The 18187-nt window shown below is 30.7% G+C and overlaps 2 protein-coding genes across 3 annotated transcripts; both read right to left on the bottom strand.

The window, feature by feature from the left end:
• Positions 1-327: 327 nt before the first annotated feature.
• LOC115981722 (probable E3 ubiquitin-protein ligase XERICO) lies at positions 328-1111 on the bottom strand. Its single transcript, XM_031104046.1, has one exon. It carries the CDS (start codon positions 969-971, stop codon positions 510-512), a length of 462 nt encoding a protein of 153 aa, XP_030959906.1. The 5' UTR covers positions 972-1111; the 3' UTR covers positions 328-509.
• A 2547-nt stretch (positions 1112-3658) lies between these two features.
• LOC115982444 lies at positions 3659-9825 on the bottom strand. Of its 2 annotated transcripts, none has more exons than XM_031105049.1 (15): positions 9436-9825; positions 7910-8074; positions 7683-7789; positions 7441-7575; positions 6696-6800; positions 5563-5646; positions 5359-5474; positions 5128-5229; positions 4925-5038; positions 4767-4823; positions 4601-4667; positions 4443-4496; positions 4258-4332; positions 4112-4147; positions 3659-3983 (listed from the first exon to the last, which is right to left on the bottom strand). In XM_031105049.1, exons 3-15 carry the CDS (start codon positions 7764-7766, stop codon positions 3870-3872), a joined length of 1143 nt encoding a protein of 380 aa, XP_030960909.1. In that variant the 5' UTR covers positions 7767-7789; positions 7910-8074; positions 9436-9825; the 3' UTR covers positions 3659-3869. The 2 variants fall into 2 exon arrangements, with proteins under 2 accessions (XP_030960909.1, XP_030960908.1); XM_031105048.1 differs by having other exon boundaries at positions 7683-7794; positions 9436-9789.
• Positions 9826-18187: the final 8362 nt, after the last annotated feature.

Below are 18187 nucleotides of genomic sequence, written 5' to 3'. Positions count from 1 at the left end.
GTATTCAACCCACCCATTTTAAGTGCTGCAACGTTAAAACTAAAAAAAGAATACTGAACACATTAATTTTATTCAACAAGAAATATTAATAGTGCCCATTTTATTTTATTCTCATTATTCATAGGAAACTTGGCACAAGATCCCCCTTTTTTAACCCTATATCCTCTTGGTACTTTGTAGGTGTATTAAAAAAAAGTATGGAAATCAATTTACACTTCTTATGTGTATATTCTTTTTACACATTTCACATTTTTAACCATCAAATTCCAACATTTGTTATACCTTAATTTAAAGCTCAAAATTATGAACGAAAAAAAAAGGGAGTTCAAGAGAGGTGTAAATATTTCAAGGAAAGCAAAATTATTTCAATGAAAGCAAAATTGTCACATAACTTTCTCTAATTTTGCTCAAAAATAAATAAAAAGATGACAAAAGGAAAAAGTACACTAGAGAAAAAATAAAGCTGTAAATTTCAGGGTATCCATCCAACAAAGCCATTAATTCTTCTTCTAGTCCATAGAGCGACAAATAGGGCATGTAGTATGCTTGTTATCGAACCACTTCTCTAAGCAACCTTTGTGGAAAAAATGCTTGCAAGACAATTCACTCACTTCCTCTTCAGCTTCAAATCTACATAGACACACACAACATTCCATTGTGCACCCATTACTACTACTACTACTACTAGTTCCACTTCCGCCTCTAGTTTTACTTGTGCTCCCAAGCTTAATGGACCTGTTTTGGCACAAAGACTTGAACTGGGTTATTGAAATGCGTCTCTCCCTTGCATTTTGAGCACACCCATCTGGGTCTTCCTCTAAATTTGAAGGATTTTGATCACTAGCAGTAGCACCCGTCCCTTGGAGCAAAGACCTCACCATGTTCTTCAAGAAAGCCACTGACAGAACTGTGTTCATTACTAACACAGGAAGTACTCCCTCAGCTGGACTTGGAAAGTTTGAGAGCCCCATATCTTTCTGTGTTCCCAAAAATTCCCAGAAAAATAGCACAAAATTTTTGCTATAAACTTGTGGTGGAAGAGTTTGTAGCAAAATTTACTTCCAATTCCAAATACACTGTTCACTGCCCAACAACACACTTAAAGACTTCACCAACATTTATCAACTTGGGCTTAGCTTTATATACACATAGAAGGAGCTGATTCTAACCACGAATGTGTGAACCAGGGTTAATGAGCTAACCATGATGGGTCAATGTTACATGTGGCAGTAGAGCAACACGTGTAAGTTCAGAGTAAAGATAATGATTGATGACTGATGATTACATTTACGACAATGAGAGAAAATGCGTTGGAAAAATCGGTTGTGGTGGCGTTTTCAATTGGAACGAAGGGGTGAAATAAGAGAGAGCCGCGTGTCCGCGGAGCTTTGTGCTGGCCAATTAGGTGGCGCCTTTTGGAGTGGTTGATCACCTTTCATCTTGGGGTTGGAATGGATGGAACCTTCTTGATTCCTTAGTGACACATATAAGGTCATGATTTTTTTGAGAAAACGTAAAAGCTTTATCTAACACCGCGTATATGAGTAATCTTATTGCATCACATGATGCTTACAGTGACACTTTGGCAATTATGCAGTGCTTATAAAATTATAATGATAATCTCATCAAGACTCTAATAATATACGTGATATTACTTTTATTGTTTTATAATGTGGACTTGATTGTCGTGCTTATAAAGTTATAACAATAGTCTCATCAAGACTCCAATATTAGTTTTACTGTTATGTAACGTGAACTTGATGAGCACATGGTGGATATCTATTTTTTATTATTTATAAATAATTTTTAAAAAAAAATCTTTGTAATTTATCTATGCCCATTTATAGGACTTATGAGTGAAGTGACTTTATTAGGCCGTGAGGATCTATGTCGGTAGACCGAAAGAATGGTCTACTGCCCACCTTTGAAATCAAAGCTTTAGTGGGGCCCCACGTTGAAGTGAATTTGAAATGGTCTACTCTATGATCATCAAAGTCATCAAGATGACACAAACCAATTTTATTTGATGATTTTTTCTTCCTTTATATATTTCATAATTTAAGGAATCTTTGAAAAAAAATATAAAATAAAATTACGGAGCTGAGTCAGACAATCATAAAATCACATCAAAGAAACGTATTGAGATTCCTAAAATTATTGTATATTAAAAATAAATAAATAAATCCATCAAATTAAATTGGCTTCTAGAGCTTCCAAGTTGTTTACTTTAAGATTGACTTACGCAAATTTTTTTTTATATATAATTTAAATATGTAATGCCTAGTTTAAACTAGGGATTTTTTTTTTTCCCTAATTGGAGATTTAGTAGATAGATCATGGGTGATTAATGATTTGAAGTTTAGATGACTATATTGGAAATACTAAAATATATCAATTGAAATACAAAATTATTATTAACATTTAAACTAGGTTGTGAGTACCCTACGTTTGCTAGAACTATATTGTCAAAATTTGAAGGAAAGTTTCCCAACTCTCAATTCATCCAACTGATTCTTCTCAAAAAAAAAAGTCATCCAACTGATTGGATAAACCAGAACAGATTTAAATACATTTGAGTTTTTTTTTTTTTTAATGGAACAAATACATATGAGTTTTATTGGAAAATATTCATCAAATGTTCTATTTTACAAATGTAACAATTAATATAGTAATATCATGTTAGAACTTAGAACTTAGAATAGAACTTAGAACTTAGAATCCATTCTAATTTCTAAGTCCTAACCGCCATAGTTGTCACCACCAGCCCACCATCATTTGGTGAGTGAATACTACTACTACCAATTTTTCACACCAACCAGCATTGTTTGGAGTTTTCACTTTAACCAAAATTTGGCAAATCATTTTCCAGGTTTGAATCAAATAATGGAAAATAAATCATTTTCCCTTAGAAATGTCATTTCATTTCTGGTATTCTTCTCAAAAAAATTGGTATGAGGATGAGATGGCTAGCTCCAAGTCGTCGAACCCTGACAAATTAGGGAATCAAGATATCAACATATGTTGCTTTTTTTTTCTTTTTTTTTTGAGTAAAACATATGTTGCTTTTCATTTAAAACATATGGGTATCATTTTTCCCCACACACACATTATACCAAGAATCTACTTGCATACTCTTCGGTTCAGTTTAGCATTGGAGCATTTAATGGCGGACCACGCAACTGGTCCTATTAAGTCACAAAACCATGTGAAAACATGAATTTCCGGTAGCCCTATCCTCAATGACACAGCATGCCCCAACCTCAATTCTAGGTAGCACATTTTGCCCAGAATGGCCGTTGAAGTGTGAGTTTTTCCAATAAAGAAAAAAATTATATAAGTGGAACTATTAGTTAGAGACATTGTAGCATTATTAGGTAACATTAAGTGCAATTCATGATTCATACAAGCAAAGATACAGAAAAGAGATTAAGAGACGAGACTGTGTGATTCTTTGCTAGTTGATTTGAGGAAGCCTTAAATGTGTTTTCTTATTTGGTCATGCTTCCATATAATTATTTAATGGTGAACACAGAATCTCTCTCTAGGCAAGGCATTTGATTTTGGGGTGTCAACATTTTCACCTAGCACAATTGGTCCTCAATTTTCTAGCTTCCAATCTGACTGCCTATTTGCCAACCTGCCCATATAACCCAAATGGTGACCGATACGGTATTTAAAACTTTGCTCCAAAAAGCCTCCAGTCGACACTAATATTCTGTATGACTTTCACCTCGTGTTTAACTAAGATTTGAAAATTGCAGTTCTTAACAAATAATGATACAGGTAATAATAATGAATTTTACTAATTTATGTAAAATCTAAGCAGGTGTTGTGCTTGTAGTACAATCAGCTTCTGTTATTGCTGTTCCCTAATGAACTGTGGAATTGGAAGAACCAATTCCCATTGCTTTAAAATATTGATTCTCCGCCTTTGACAACCGATCTTGGAACATTGTCCACTCCTTTCTACACCTCTCTCTAACCTGGCACAAGTGAAATATAAACATTGTCAGCACAATTCATAAACAAATAGCTGATTTATTAGAGAGAGAGAGAGAGAAAGGAGAGTGATGCAAAAAACTAATTATAATGTGAAAAAAGCTCTACATACCCCTTGCCATGGTTTCTTCCCATCGTGTGATTCTCCCTACCAAAAGAATTAAATAAATAAATATTAGTTTCTCATTCCAGAATGTTTTATTTCTATAGAGTAATAAAATTTTGAGAATGTAAGGTTGCCAATGATTTCTGCTTTACCTGGCTACCAAGTGAGGGAACAGTTTGATGAACAATCCACTGGGAATCTACAACTCCTATCTTCTCGTGTGCAGGCTGTTTTCGTGAAAGCAAATAGCGTATTTTAATAAAGAATTGCATTGCAATCACTCCAAGAATTAATAAATAAAGAAGAAAGCAGAAAAATCAAAAGGTAGGTCACTCACCTCTACACATTTTCTAAGGGCAAAGTCAAGACCCCACCCATGGACCAAGTCATTCTGCAATTCAACAAAGTAACGCAAACTTAATATAGTGCAGAAGGCCAGAAAAACAATTGAAAAACACTAATTTCTAAATTGGGAGATAGTAGAATGCTCAATACCTGAATCAAATGCCACACACAGCGCCATGCATCTCGGGAGAACACTGGAGCCATGATTTCCACAAACCTGCGTTAATGAAGGAAAAACAATGGAAGATCTATTAAATATAAGCATTAGACAGAGAAGAACTTAGAACCATAGCGCATAACAAAACTTTTCACATACGCTGCACAGGGAGGCAGATGTGGGTCAGAGCACCAGCCTGGTTTCTCGTCTGTCTCTCTGGTAGAAATTAATTTGCAAAAAGAATATAAAGGTTAATTTGTCTGTGATAATTAATCTGAAATAACGGACTTTCAATAAATGGGTCCCATTGTTCTTACTTGTGAACTTCTCGATCACCTCTTCTCTTTGTCATTTGCCATGTTAATCCTTTATTAGGTTCCAAACCAGGCTGTGAAATCTCCAAGCCATGCTTCCTTACTAATTTTATGTATCTGAAATTAAATTTTAGAAGAGGCATAAAAAATTGTCTGGAGTACACTGAAAGAAAGTTATCATGAAAGAGTTTTCATATCCAACTCACTCTTCTGCATTAAAATGCTCTACTCCCAGGTCTTCATCCCAGATAAATATGTAGTCATATTGGGCCACTATAGCAGGATGCAGAAATCGCTTGGCATACCACCTTGTACAAAATTTCAGATGGTAAAAATTAGAAGCATAAATCAAAGAAACCACCTAAGCCTACTGAGCAAAAGCAGAATGAGAACTTGTCATATAAATAATACATAAAAACCTAGCAGCAGTTACTTACCATTTAGTCTGTTTACGAATGCTCACATGAATAGCCTGCTTTGACCACTCAAACTCATCCCATTCAGTTGTTCGGCCATCATAATGAAATAGAAGGATTGTAAAGTTTCCCGAAAACTGCCAGAATAACATATTCAGTCACACACACAATTATACAGAAAAAGAAACGAGAGAGAGAGAGAGAGAGAGAGAGAGAGAGAGAGACCTTTTTCACTGCCGCATCAATATTCATTCTCTGATCATACCCAACGGTGAAGGTTACAAGGTACTGTGGTTTGCTTTTTAAGTCCTGTAAATGCCAACTTGATCACTCAATGTTTTTAAAATGTTCTAATAGACCAACATCAGATGTCTTTCAGTTACAGGGGGTAAAAAAAAAAAAATCAACAGAGGCATTAAAGCATCGGTGTCACAACATCAGTGGCAAATTTTACGATTCCTCAACACCAGAGAGAGAGAGAGAGAGAGAATTTTTTTTTTATTATTGTCTGTTAGAGTTTTCACTGGAACAATAAGTATTAGAATTATTCTGGACATGAATGAATGCATTTTATCATCATGTATGAAATTATGACATATAATCATTCTCTTCATTTCTTGTTTAATATAAGTAATACCATTCTCTTCACTTACGAAGTCCTACATATTTCTTTGTGTGTACTCAACTCAATTCTCTAAATGATCAAAATTCATGTAATGCGACTAAATTTTATGCTGGCCCTTGACCTAAATAGTCCTCCTTTCTTCAGATTTGAGACCAGCTTTGTGAAATCTAAAAACATTATGACACCAAACACTGACATGGGGAGAGTTATATATGATAAAGCATTGATGAAGAAAATTATAGCTTCTATGTTATGGTCATACATAACACCATTAACACTTCTCACATGTAAAACAACTTCTCCACTTCATCCCAAGTCACAAATCCCAGAAAAACATTTGTTCACAAAAACACCATATTTTAATCATTCTTCAATAATTTAATTTAGTTGGTCCAAACTAAATGACATTCTAGAGGTCGAGCCTTGTTGTGATAGCAAGTGCCTTTCATCAAAAAGCGACAAGTCACAGATTTGAGTCTAGGAATCAGCCTCTCCAATATATTGGGGGAGTAAGACTGGCTACCATGACTACTTATCAAAAAAAAAGACTAGCTACCATGACCTTTCCTAGACCTCACAAAAGTGAGAGCTTTGTGCACTAGGTATGACCTCTAAACTAAATGACATTCTGAAATTCTTAATTGCATCATATTCACATATGAATAAAAATGTTGTAGGCATTGTACAAATTTTGTAACCACAAGGAATATTTAAGTTGCAGAAAAATACACACCTCATTAGGGTTACCCCACAATCTTCGCAGGTAGAAATCTGACTCAGCTGCAACAATTTTAGGAGGTAGTCTTTCCGCACCTCTAGGATTAGACGGAACCCAAATCTACAGCAGAATAATAAGTGAAGCAGGAAAAGTACAAAAGTATAGAAATGACCTATTACTATTTCTTAAGAATTTGCAGCACGCATTATTTCTAATTTCACCATGATCATACTTAACATGCATGTATTGAATAATGTAAAGCACACGGAATGATAAAAGTCATGGATGCATGACCCTTTTTATAAGGTATCTTTTCACTTAAAAGTGATTCCCTATTTTTCTCTTCAAGACTATTTCACCATTATATCCACTATCTTCACCTGGCCAGCCCTCAAAATCCACAAGTTTTTTCTACTGCACTACTTGTTGATCAATAGTTGAAAGATGTCAACAGAGAAGAAAAAATTGGATGTTTGCATCATATAAATTACGATACCATATTATTCCAAGCAGTAAAGTTAAAAAGGTGTCACTTTAACATTCACAACAAATGGGTTCTTTGAGTTCTTTCCAGAAAACTCAGATCTCTCCAACTAAAAAGCATTCCCAAGAAAGTAGGAAAGTGCAAGAATCTCAAATGTGTTTATGGATCTGGTTCCAAAAAATATTGGATTACCTATTAATTTCAGCAAAGTTCAAAACCAAGTAAAACCTGTAACCCCAGAATTTTCTGATAATGCTAGTATGAGAGGATGTTTACCTTTGATGTATTGGTTACATTTTGAGCAGTTGAGCGGCTACTAATACTATTCACAGGTAGCCAAGTCTTCTCATCGCCTGATTCCCTCACATGTAAGAGATCCATGGAAGGAAGAATGCTGGATGGGAGATTCAGCTGCAAAATTTACACAGTGAAAAATGTCCCATCATCTTGATAATAAATAAATAAAAAAGATGAAGCACATGAATATATACCAGACAAAGAATTCTAAGTCTGTGTACCTTAGTTAATGACAATGAAGGAAATGATACTCCTATGAAGAAACCCAAAACTACTCCAACAAAAGTAGTTACAATAAGCCTCATCGTCTCGTTTGGCTTTCTGCTAACTGCACTGCAGTGAAGAAGATTCATATATTATATAAAGAAACTTCTTATCATAACTTAAAACGCCTCTTAAATTTCTCAAAATATCTTTCTAGTGATATATGCCAGCAGTAATACTGAACCTGCGCGAAAGGATTCCCATTTTATTTACAATCTTCTGACTGTATATTCACCAAAAAAACAGCTGCAACAAAGAAAGCAGGGCAGCTGATCTGCATTATCTAACAAGTTTTGAGTTGCCAGTTCTCCATGAAAGTAACAGAGACCCTCATGAAAGGAACCAATACCTGCCATACATTTTTTATAAAAAGGAAGATAAGTTTAAGTATTGCACCATATGAATATGAACACTCTGTGAAAGATAAAACAAAATAATAGCAGCAGTAAAATTTCATCTAAGTGTGAATTATTACATGGCATTTAATGGAGAAAAAAAAGCATATAAGAATACATACTTTTAGGTTGAAAAAATCTTATGAATTTTTGGGTGAACTTTTGGGTGGTACTCACAAGTGACAACCCAAAGTTGTTATCTAGTGTAATTATATCACAAAGTTTGGAAGCTCATTTAAAGTGCTCTTCTCACAACCCAGAGTTGCTACAGAACATAATTTTATCACAAACTTCAGAAGCTTATATAAGAAGCTCTCTCTCGCTTTCTGGGGTGTAATCCCAAAACCTGAATAAGAAACATTAAATAGCAGTATAGCACTGCTGCACGGGTGCAAAACACTTCTCTTTGGACACAAAAAAAGCAAATTCTACACTCAAGGCCAGCAAGTAGCCCTTGTTCAAACATAATATGAGTGAAACCATGAGCAAGTAACCATGTGTTTCTCCCTTATGACCCTCTACAAGCTACTCTACCAAACAAGCAACCATGTGCTGCCCTAGTCAAAAAGCCTATAACCCAGGAACAAACACAAATTAAGCCATGCCATTACTCCCCGAATTATGTAACGTTGTGCCCATTTTGACTTATACCCAAATCTCTTAATTAAATCACAGAAACCCATTACCCCAGGTAATTGTATCCTCATTAAGACTAAAAAAAAAAACCTGGGGCTTGCTTACATTGAAAGACAGTACAAAATGACCAACAACAAAATACTCAACCATTAAGTTAGCTCAAAAATTATAAAAAATAAAAATAAAAAATCCAATCATTATTTTTGTCTTAGTAATTACCTATACTATTATAGCTTCAATTTTAAAGTAGATACTTGAGAAACAAACACATGGCACAAGAACCCAACAGCAACTTTAATTCAAAAACCAACAAATAAAATAAAATAAAATCTCAAACCACTTAGAACCCAGCAGGCAAATTATTTTTAAAAAAAATCTAATCTTTATTTTTACTTCAATAATACATAATTTGAAGAACTCAATAAGTGACAGCTTCTTATAGATTGTAGAGAAAACTAACAAACAAACAAAACAAAAGAGTAAACTTGGAACCCAAATCAAAGCAAAACAGTAGTACTAAGAATATACCTCAACTGAGTAAAGGTTTTTCACTTTCTTTGCTGGGTTTCAAGCAAGAAAAACAAATTCCTTCTAAACTACAAAATCCTAACTGAGCAACCAAACACAAACACAAGCTGATTTTTAAATTTTTTTTTTTTTTTTAAAAAAAAAGACGAACCTGGAATGACCCAAATAGCAGGAACAAGATCCGGGTATGGGAAACCGTGAGGAAAAGTTTGAGAATCACGAGAAAAACCACTTCCTCTGGAAAAAACGAAATCTGGGAAAGCCTTTTCGTTTGTGAACAAAAAAAAAAAAAAAAAGTTATTAAACGTGAGTAAAGGCTAGAGAATTTTAATGGGCAGAGAGGAAAGGGAATAGAATCTGTGTATAATAATAAGCTGTGTGTGAGAGAGAGAGAGAGAGAGATGGGATTTTGGTTTCTGAAAAATTCTTTTGTTTGGTTTCTTCTCAACTTTCAAGTTTGGTTGGGTTGGTGGTGCGGTGTACTTGTAAAGATGTAATTGTTGTAGTGTTTGTGCTTTATGAATTTATATTTAGATTCATTCATACACACAGTCCTGGGATTTGGTATTTAATACTTTACTATGTATTTTTTATTTTTTTTTTACCAAATAGGAAAAATACCAAGAAGGTTTTTTTTTTTTAGAAAGTTATCTAAATAAATCTTATTTAAAAATAAATTAAGAAAACAGATAAGGTAATTCCAACTCTAGTAGTTATGTTATTATTATGACGGATTTAAAAAATAGTAAATAAATAAAGAAAGAAACATGTTGTTCACTCTTTGTTTATTGAATTGAGATTAGATTATATGTTAATTTATTGCTTATTTTTTTATATTATTTGTGTTTATTTTTCCTACTATTTGAGACACTCACGTGAGTTACTTACTTATTTTATTTAATTTTTGTTTATTTTTCTACAATTTTAACTATTGGCAGGTCTCGTGTGAATCATCTACTTACTTTATTTAAGTTTAACTTTTACCTTTAAAATACCTTTTATTCAAAAAGTTTTTAACAAAAAATAAAATAAGTTGTTCCCAAATAGACACAAATCATTAATATATATATACACACATGTTACGTGCACGGTACTTTCACTACAATTTATAGGTTGTAAGTTGTTATTGATTCAAATTTAAATCTACCATTAAAATCACTTTTTCCCACCAATAACATAACATTTCTCTTAAAAAAAACCCAAAAAAAAAAAAAAAAAAAGATAACATTTCTATAAAGGACGGCACAAGAGTATACATGAATGCTTTCTTAATAAATGCTATTTCATAGAAGAAAAGTTTAATTTTTAACTCTAGGATACAACCTTTTTCACAATTTGTTCAAGGGATCAAGTGTGAATGGTGGGAGATTAAAAAAAAAAAGTGATAGATCTGTATACATCACTCATAATCGATCATTTTAATAAGTTGTGATAAAAGTTGTGTCAATTTATAAATAATTTTCTTTAATATTGTTTTACTAAGTTTTGCATCACAATTTTTTTAAAATATTTTTTTATGATCACAATTTAAAGATTTATAGTTAGAGCAACATGCCAACATTAATTTTATATAAGTAAAAAGATTAGGAAATATTTTTTCGTTTTTAGATTTTTGAGTAGGTTTTTGTTCTCCTTTTACTTAGCTATGGCCTAGGTTTAATAACTCACCAAAAAGAAGAAGTATAAGTAGTGTAGGACTGTAAAACTGGTGTTAGAATTAGAATGTATATCAATTTTCTACAATCAAGATTTGGGGGTAAAAAAATTATTAATGGCTTATAAAAACAGAATATAAAAGAACTTTAACATGATGATTATGTTTTTGGCTTGGTCCACGGACCACAATCTAAAGATTGATGCAGTGGAGCATATTTTGGTCTGCACTTTTTTGAATGACCATGCATCTTAATTAAGGCATGGAATGACGGCAAGGGGAGTTTGAATCATTGAAATTTAAAAGAGCTTTAATCTGTTTTTGGCACCTCTTTTTGTTGTTTTTTATGAAAACATGACTGGGCTGCTCTCATTTTCAATAGGAAAAATTTTATGCCCATTCAAAATATAATTATTTATATAATATATATATATATATATATATTGAGATAAATGTCAAAGATATTTCTTTATAGAGAAAAGTTAATAGATGATTTAAGGATATTGGTTTAGAATCTATTTTTAACAACTTTTAATAGGAAAAAGAAAAGAAAAACAATTAATTTTTTTAATTGCTTTTTATACTTTCCATAAAAGTTGTATCAAAATTTTCTTTAAATAATTTATTAACAATTTTCCTAAGGGCATCCATTAACATGACATTTCTTTATAATTTGAAGAATTTTTTTTTTTTTTTTGAGAAAAATTTAAAGTAGCTAAAGCCACTAATAATTAGGAAAAAAAAAAAAAAAAAAGCCAACTAATAGTAAGTCACCTTGGTTATTCATGCTATAAATAAAGAGTAAAATTTACTTGGGAAATGTAAAGTTTACATGGGTGATGTATATTCAAAATTTTCCAAGTAAAAAAAAAAAATCCAATATCCAAAATCCATTGTGCTCATTAATGCAGTTTTTTCCCTTAAACCTAGCACCGCATCCTAAGGCTATATACGTGGGAATGTTTTGTTATATTTTGCACGGAACTAAGATATATTAACTTAAAATAATGACTATAGGTATAAGTGCACACACAGCTTTTGCGCGACGGTCGCTTTATAAGTATAAATGCTTGTAGGATTTAGATTATCTAGATTTCTTAGAATATTGAATATTCTACCAAATAGATTTCCTTAAATCTTAACAATTCTTTAATGATTTAATGATTTAGATTTTGCCATGTTAGCATTACACTAACAATAATCTTAATTGTTTTGTTTGCAACAATATTTTATTATTTTAAGAGTATTGTTAATGGAATGCTAACATAACAGAATCTAGACCCTTAAATCATAAAAGAATAGTTAGAATTTAAAAAAAAAATCTATTGATAGAATATCCTAGGAAATTTAGAGGATCTATATCCATGCATGTGTGGTGTGGAGGGGGGGGGGGGGGGGAGGGTTGAGATTCAAGTCTCTAGGGAGCTTTACACACACATATATACTTAAATTAAGCTGGAGTAGAATTTCAATCTTGTATAAAAAAAATTAAAAATTAAAAACTTAAGGTAGTGGATGGCCACTTGAACACAAGATTATATATATATATATATATATATAGAATATATATATATATATATCCTTGTTTTCTTCTCACCATGTTTTATCTATTTCCTTTATTTTATAATACTTCACTGGATTTGTATTGATTTTTTTTCCTTCAACCATTTATGACCACTTGTAACCCATACAATGCAAGGAAAATGTTAACATGATAGAATCTAGACCCTTAAATCATAAAAGAATAGTTAGAATTTAAAAAAAAAATCTATTGATAGAATATCCTAGGAAATTTAGAGGATCTATATCCGTGCTTGTGTGGTGTGGAGGGGGGGGGGGAAGGGTTGAAATTCGAGTCTCTAAGAGGGAGTTTTACACAGGCATATATACTTAAATTAAGCTGGAGTAGAATTTCAATCTTGTATAAAAAAAATTAAAAATTAAAAACTTAAGGTAGTGGATGGCCACTTGAATACAAGATTATATATATATATATATATATAGAATATATATATATCCTTGTTTTCTTCTCACCATGTTTTATCTATTTCCTTTATTTTATAATACTTCATTGGATTTGTATTGATTTTTTTTCCTTCAACCATTTATGACCACTTGTAACCCATACAATGCAAGGAAAATGTTAACAATATATATATATATATATATATATTGTATCTTTTATTTTTTGCGTAAATAATACATTTACTAAATTATGGTACTTGTTAATAGACAATTATTATGATTTTTTTTATTAATATGCATTTATTATGATTATGTTTATATATGAAACAATATTTATTCTACTATTTAAGAAAAATGAATTAAGATCGGGTGCAATACCTATACCTCTCTAACCCCTCACAATTTTTTTTTCACCTTTTTACTTCTCTTAATATTTTTAATCAATTGTAGAATTGAAATTTTTTTTTTTTGAACTCTCAATCTCAACCATTGAGAGGTATTGCATCAGGTGGGTATTACACTTGATCTCTATCCAAGAAAAATATTATTTGATAGATGTGCAAAATTATAGAATATAATTAAAAGTTTGTAATAGAATAATATGCACAAAAAAAAAATGAGATTTCAATTATAGTTATAGATTTGCTTGTTAAATTTTACATAAATTAACCCATTAAATTCTTCCTAAGAATAAGGGCTATTTAGTTAATTGAATCGTCACTTAATGGTAAAGATAAAAAATAAAAAATAAATTGAGGAATGAGGTCGGTCATATGCATTAATTCTTCTTTCTTATAAGGGCACGTTTGGTACACTGAATGAGAATTATAATAGAAATTGTAATTTTTATTACTAAGAATAAAACGTGTTGTAATGGAATAACTAAACGTATTCATAAGTTTGATTGTGAGTTGTAACATTAAATAAAACTTAAAATTTATTTTAAGAAATATCTTCCTCATACAGTAATATTTTATTAAAAATAGTAATTTTTAAATTTGAGAGAGAGATGAATTATTTTTTTATGATTTTTTATTTTTTATAATTGTTACGTATATATGGAAAGTTTTTTTATTGGGAAATATATTAATTTTAGAAATTATTGCACCTAGAGATGAATTATTTTTTATGATATTTTATTTTTATAATTGTTACATATATATGGAAAGTTTTTTTATTTTTTAATTTTAGAAATTATTACACATAATAAGAAATAGCTATTACAATCCTTTTATAGAAATATAATTATTCATCATTTTGAAAAATAGTTATTTATAAGGAATTACTATTCCTTGTAATAAAAACATAATGAAACTAAAAAATGGCTAAATTATAGAAATAACTATTATATTGTATAGTATAAAATATCTATGGTTCAATCCCTACCTACACCAAAAAACTGATTGGTGTCTTAGTCTAATGATAAAAAAGTTATCATTAGGAGCGAACATCATAGGTTGAAACTCTCTAAAAAAAAAAAAAACAATTACATTATAATACTTATTACAATCTACCAGACATGCCCTAAGAAAATGTAAAAAAAAGATTTTTTTTTTTTTTTTTTCCTTTTAAAGAAAAAGTAACGAGGGAGGGGAGGGGAGAAGTACCTAAAAACTAAAATGACCAAGATTTTTTATATTATATTTTAGATTAAGTTCCATGGTTATTTTTAATATTGTCAATTAAAATCCTAAATTAATGAAATCATTTCAAATTGAAATAATTGTAAATTTTCATAATTTATTTTTATAATAAAAATTGTGTTTAATCTTAAATGCACCCATGTGTTTTCATGGGTTACATGCTAGTACTAAATAAAAATCACCACACAACAAAGATCACCACATGGTCTATCTTATTAAAAAAAAAAAAAAATTATCATAATTAGTATTAGATTTGAGTAAGAACTTTTAATATGTGACTAATTATGCTAAATTAAAAAAAAAGACTAATAATTTATATTTTTAGGATAACAATTGTGTTTAATTTTAAATGTATTAATGTGTATGTATGAGTTACATGCTAGTTCATTTAGAGTAAGAAAATGATAGCTAGAAAATTAAAGAATTTTATAACAATTTCTTCATTTTCCCTGTCCCCTTACTCCAGAATAAGTAAAAGAATAACAAAAAAGGATAGAAGATTCAAATTGAAACTATTTCATAAGTTGTAGACTTTTTTTGAGGTAGTTCACAATCTCCCCCCCCCCCCCCCCCCCCCCCCATTATCTTCAAAGCTAACAAAATTTTCCCTTTATGTTTGGGAAATAAGTAAATACTCCCAATGTATTACTTTCTCAGCTAAATTCAATAGAATATTTTGAAGTTATTAATTGTACACCACAAAGTAGAGAAAAATTGAAAATTGCATTGCTGTTTTTCTGGATTATATTTTTAATCATTATGATTCATTTGGATTTAATTGAAAAAGTTTCAGATTTTTGGGTAGTTGCTCATTTTGCAAACATTTAAGATAAATTGGTTGGTTTCAAAAATAAGGAGATGAATTGTAATATACCACAAACATGAAAGGGAAAATACAATTTTTTTTTTTTAATAAAATTAAAAGTTTGAGATTTCTAATATATATATATATTTAATCGAAGCCTTTGACTTTTGGTTGATCTCTCCACAATTTTCCACATAAGAATTTTTTATTTATATTTTCTAATTTGATTTAATTCTTTTGATTTCATAACACCAAATTGCAAAAAGTTTATTAAATTTCTTTATAAAAAAAAAAAAATTTAAATTCAATTGTTTGGTGCCATACAAACACTATACTTAAAGGAGACCTAAATTATCACCTAATCAAGGAATTTTTAGATAATCCTAACAACCTTTATAATAACTCCATTAATATAAATCTATCCCAAAAAACGGAATATATCTCCATTAATTTGATAATTTCAACGTTGATGACATTTTTTTTAAAAAAAATCTATCATATTAACGTTGATGAAATAAATTCTTTCTCTTCTTTTTTTCCTTTTTTTTTTATTTTTATTTTATATATATATATATATATATATATATATGTGTTAACATTGATTAGAAATTATAATTTCAATAGGATTTAAATTTTATATCAAATGGACTCTACCAACATATTCATCCTTTAAAAAAAATTATATAACCAAATTTGATTAGGAATCTGTAGGGACATTGGGCCAAGGAGCCCATTACCCATGTACGTACTGGGCCTAAAGCCCGAGTCGAGGACTGAGACCATCCGAAAAAGGGTAAACATTTATGAAGGGAGTCCGTGTTAGCAGATGATGAGGTCGGTGTTGGTCATAATGGCACAGAAGTATAAGCCGAGGACGAATGTCACCTTAGATAAACAAAGCTGAGGTCCAAATAGGTGGTATGCCATCCAAGGGGATGTTCCTGGAAATTCTGGAGGCACAAATAAGCATTGTAAAAACAAAGTACAGAGGGAGGTCCTAAAATACTTAGAGGGAAAGTTGATATCATCACATTAAAGGCTTTGCAGCTAACTTTTTGGCTGCATTAATGTGGAAAAAACTCCTGAACAGGACTATATTGGCCGCCCCAACGCACAAAAGAGCCTAAAGAGGTATCCGATGGGACAGACACTTAAGTGGAGGCTTGGATGGTCAACAAGTGGAAGGCCAATATCGTTTAAAGGGAACTATATAATAGAAGGAACCCACCATAGAAAGGGGATCAAGAAATCAAGGGAGGAATACTGTAGCAATCAGAAACCAATCTTATAATCAAACCTAAGAACAATATAAAAGAGTTGTGCTCCTCGGATATTGCCGATGACGTTTTTCTTCAACATAAACTCGTCTGTTTTCATTCTTTTGTTATTTCAATCTACCTTAGTATTGGTTTGAATCATTAAAGCCCAGTTTTTCCAACCCACTCTCTACAAATTCTTTTTTTTTTTTTAGCTTTTTGGGCCTAAGTCCACCAACCTTCGGGCTAGGGAACTCGAATCAGGTCCTTACAGAATCCATAACCCTAACTAAATTTGATTAGAAATCCATAACCCTACATTATATTATATTATAAATTGTTTTTTTAGGGATTATTTGTTACAATTTCAACTCGGCTTTTCATTCCTATATTATATTTTAAATATATATTTTTTTGGATTATTCTTCCAACACTGCTCTGCTATCCAGTCTCTTGCATTGATTTTGGTTCTTGGAGTGCCTTCAAAACAAAAGGTATGTAAAGTTTTCTTATTTGATTTAATGCTAACATATATGAGCGATATTTTGGTCAATTAGAAAAAGTTTGATGAAACATAAAAGGAAAAAGAACTAAAGAACGCACAATCTAAAAAAGAGAAAAAAGAAAAAGTAGTGACTGTATTAGGCAGAGGCTTTTGGAGATTGTTGTTTTTATTTTTGGAATTCTTTACGTTCATGTGTATGTATGTATTGAGTTTAATTGAATTGGAATTATCTTTGAAACTTTGGTTTTGATTGAATAATGAAAATGACAGAAGAAATATGTTCTTATATTTGGAGTCTTGGTATATGTGCTGTTGTAGTTTAAACTTGGTATTTAAATTGTTAAATTATTAATTCACAGTTTCATTATTCATCTATTAATCATAAATAATAATATTGCTATTTGCAACCATCATGATATGGTATCAATGATATGATCATTCTGAATGCTTTCCTTTAGAGTTTAGATAGATTATATTTTATGATAAAAAAAACTTACGATTAAAAGACTTTTGAAATTACATTTTAAAAAAAATTATAGGATACGTTGAATCTTAAATAACTTCTATTAAACTCCATCATTTATGGCATCATTAAAAAGAAAACTCATATAGATAGGTATTAGGATATTATTTAGAACTATTAATGGACTAACATATTACTGCATCAAAAAAAAAAAAAAAAAAAACATATTACACATCGTACGTATCTAACTGTAACATCCTATGTTATAAAATAAAAATCGGGCCTATGATTATCTTCTCTTTGCAAAAAATGGTTAAATTTTCATTAATTGTGATAGTTCACTTTTAGGTAAAATAGAAACTCTATTAGTTAAGTTTTAAGAAATTTAAAATTCTATTTTAAAAAATTTCGAGAACATTAGATTTTATTTTAATTATTTTAATAATTTTATATTGTAAAAAAATAAAATTTATACATTACATACAATCATTACTTCAGTTACCTTCTAAATGATGGAGGATATGATAATGCAATTTGTAGATCTGCTATCAAGATAACTTAGATTAGATTGGCGGTGGATAGTAGATTTAATTGCAGTTGAGTATTGTGTAA

Source organism: Quercus lobata, chromosome 3, assembly GCF_001633185.2.
Source record: "Quercus lobata isolate SW786 chromosome 3, ValleyOak3.0 Primary Assembly, whole genome shotgun sequence".
Lineage (NCBI taxonomy): Eukaryota > Viridiplantae > Streptophyta > Magnoliopsida > Fagales > Fagaceae > Quercus > Quercus lobata.
This window is presented reverse-complemented; position numbering and strand designations above follow the sequence as displayed.

What these genes read in the sequence shown, in the direction of transcription:
- LOC115982444 (XM_031105048.1), bottom strand. Translation starts at nt 7,929, where the DNA reads ATGGGAATCCTTTCGCGCAG. An exon ending in CTTCATTGTCATTAACTAAG is followed by an intron (nt 7,576 to 7,682) that starts GTACACAGACTT and finishes TAAATTTTGCAG; the next exon opens with CTGAATCTCCCATCCAGCAT. An exon ending in CCCTTAGAAAATGTGTAGAG is followed by an intron (nt 4,333 to 4,442) that starts GTGAGTGACCTA and finishes TCACGAAAACAG; the next exon opens with CCTGCACACGAGAAGATAGG.
- LOC115981722 (XM_031104046.1), bottom strand. Translation starts at nt 971, where the DNA reads ATGGGGCTCTCAAACTTTCCAAGTCCAGCTGAGGGAGTACTTCCTGTG.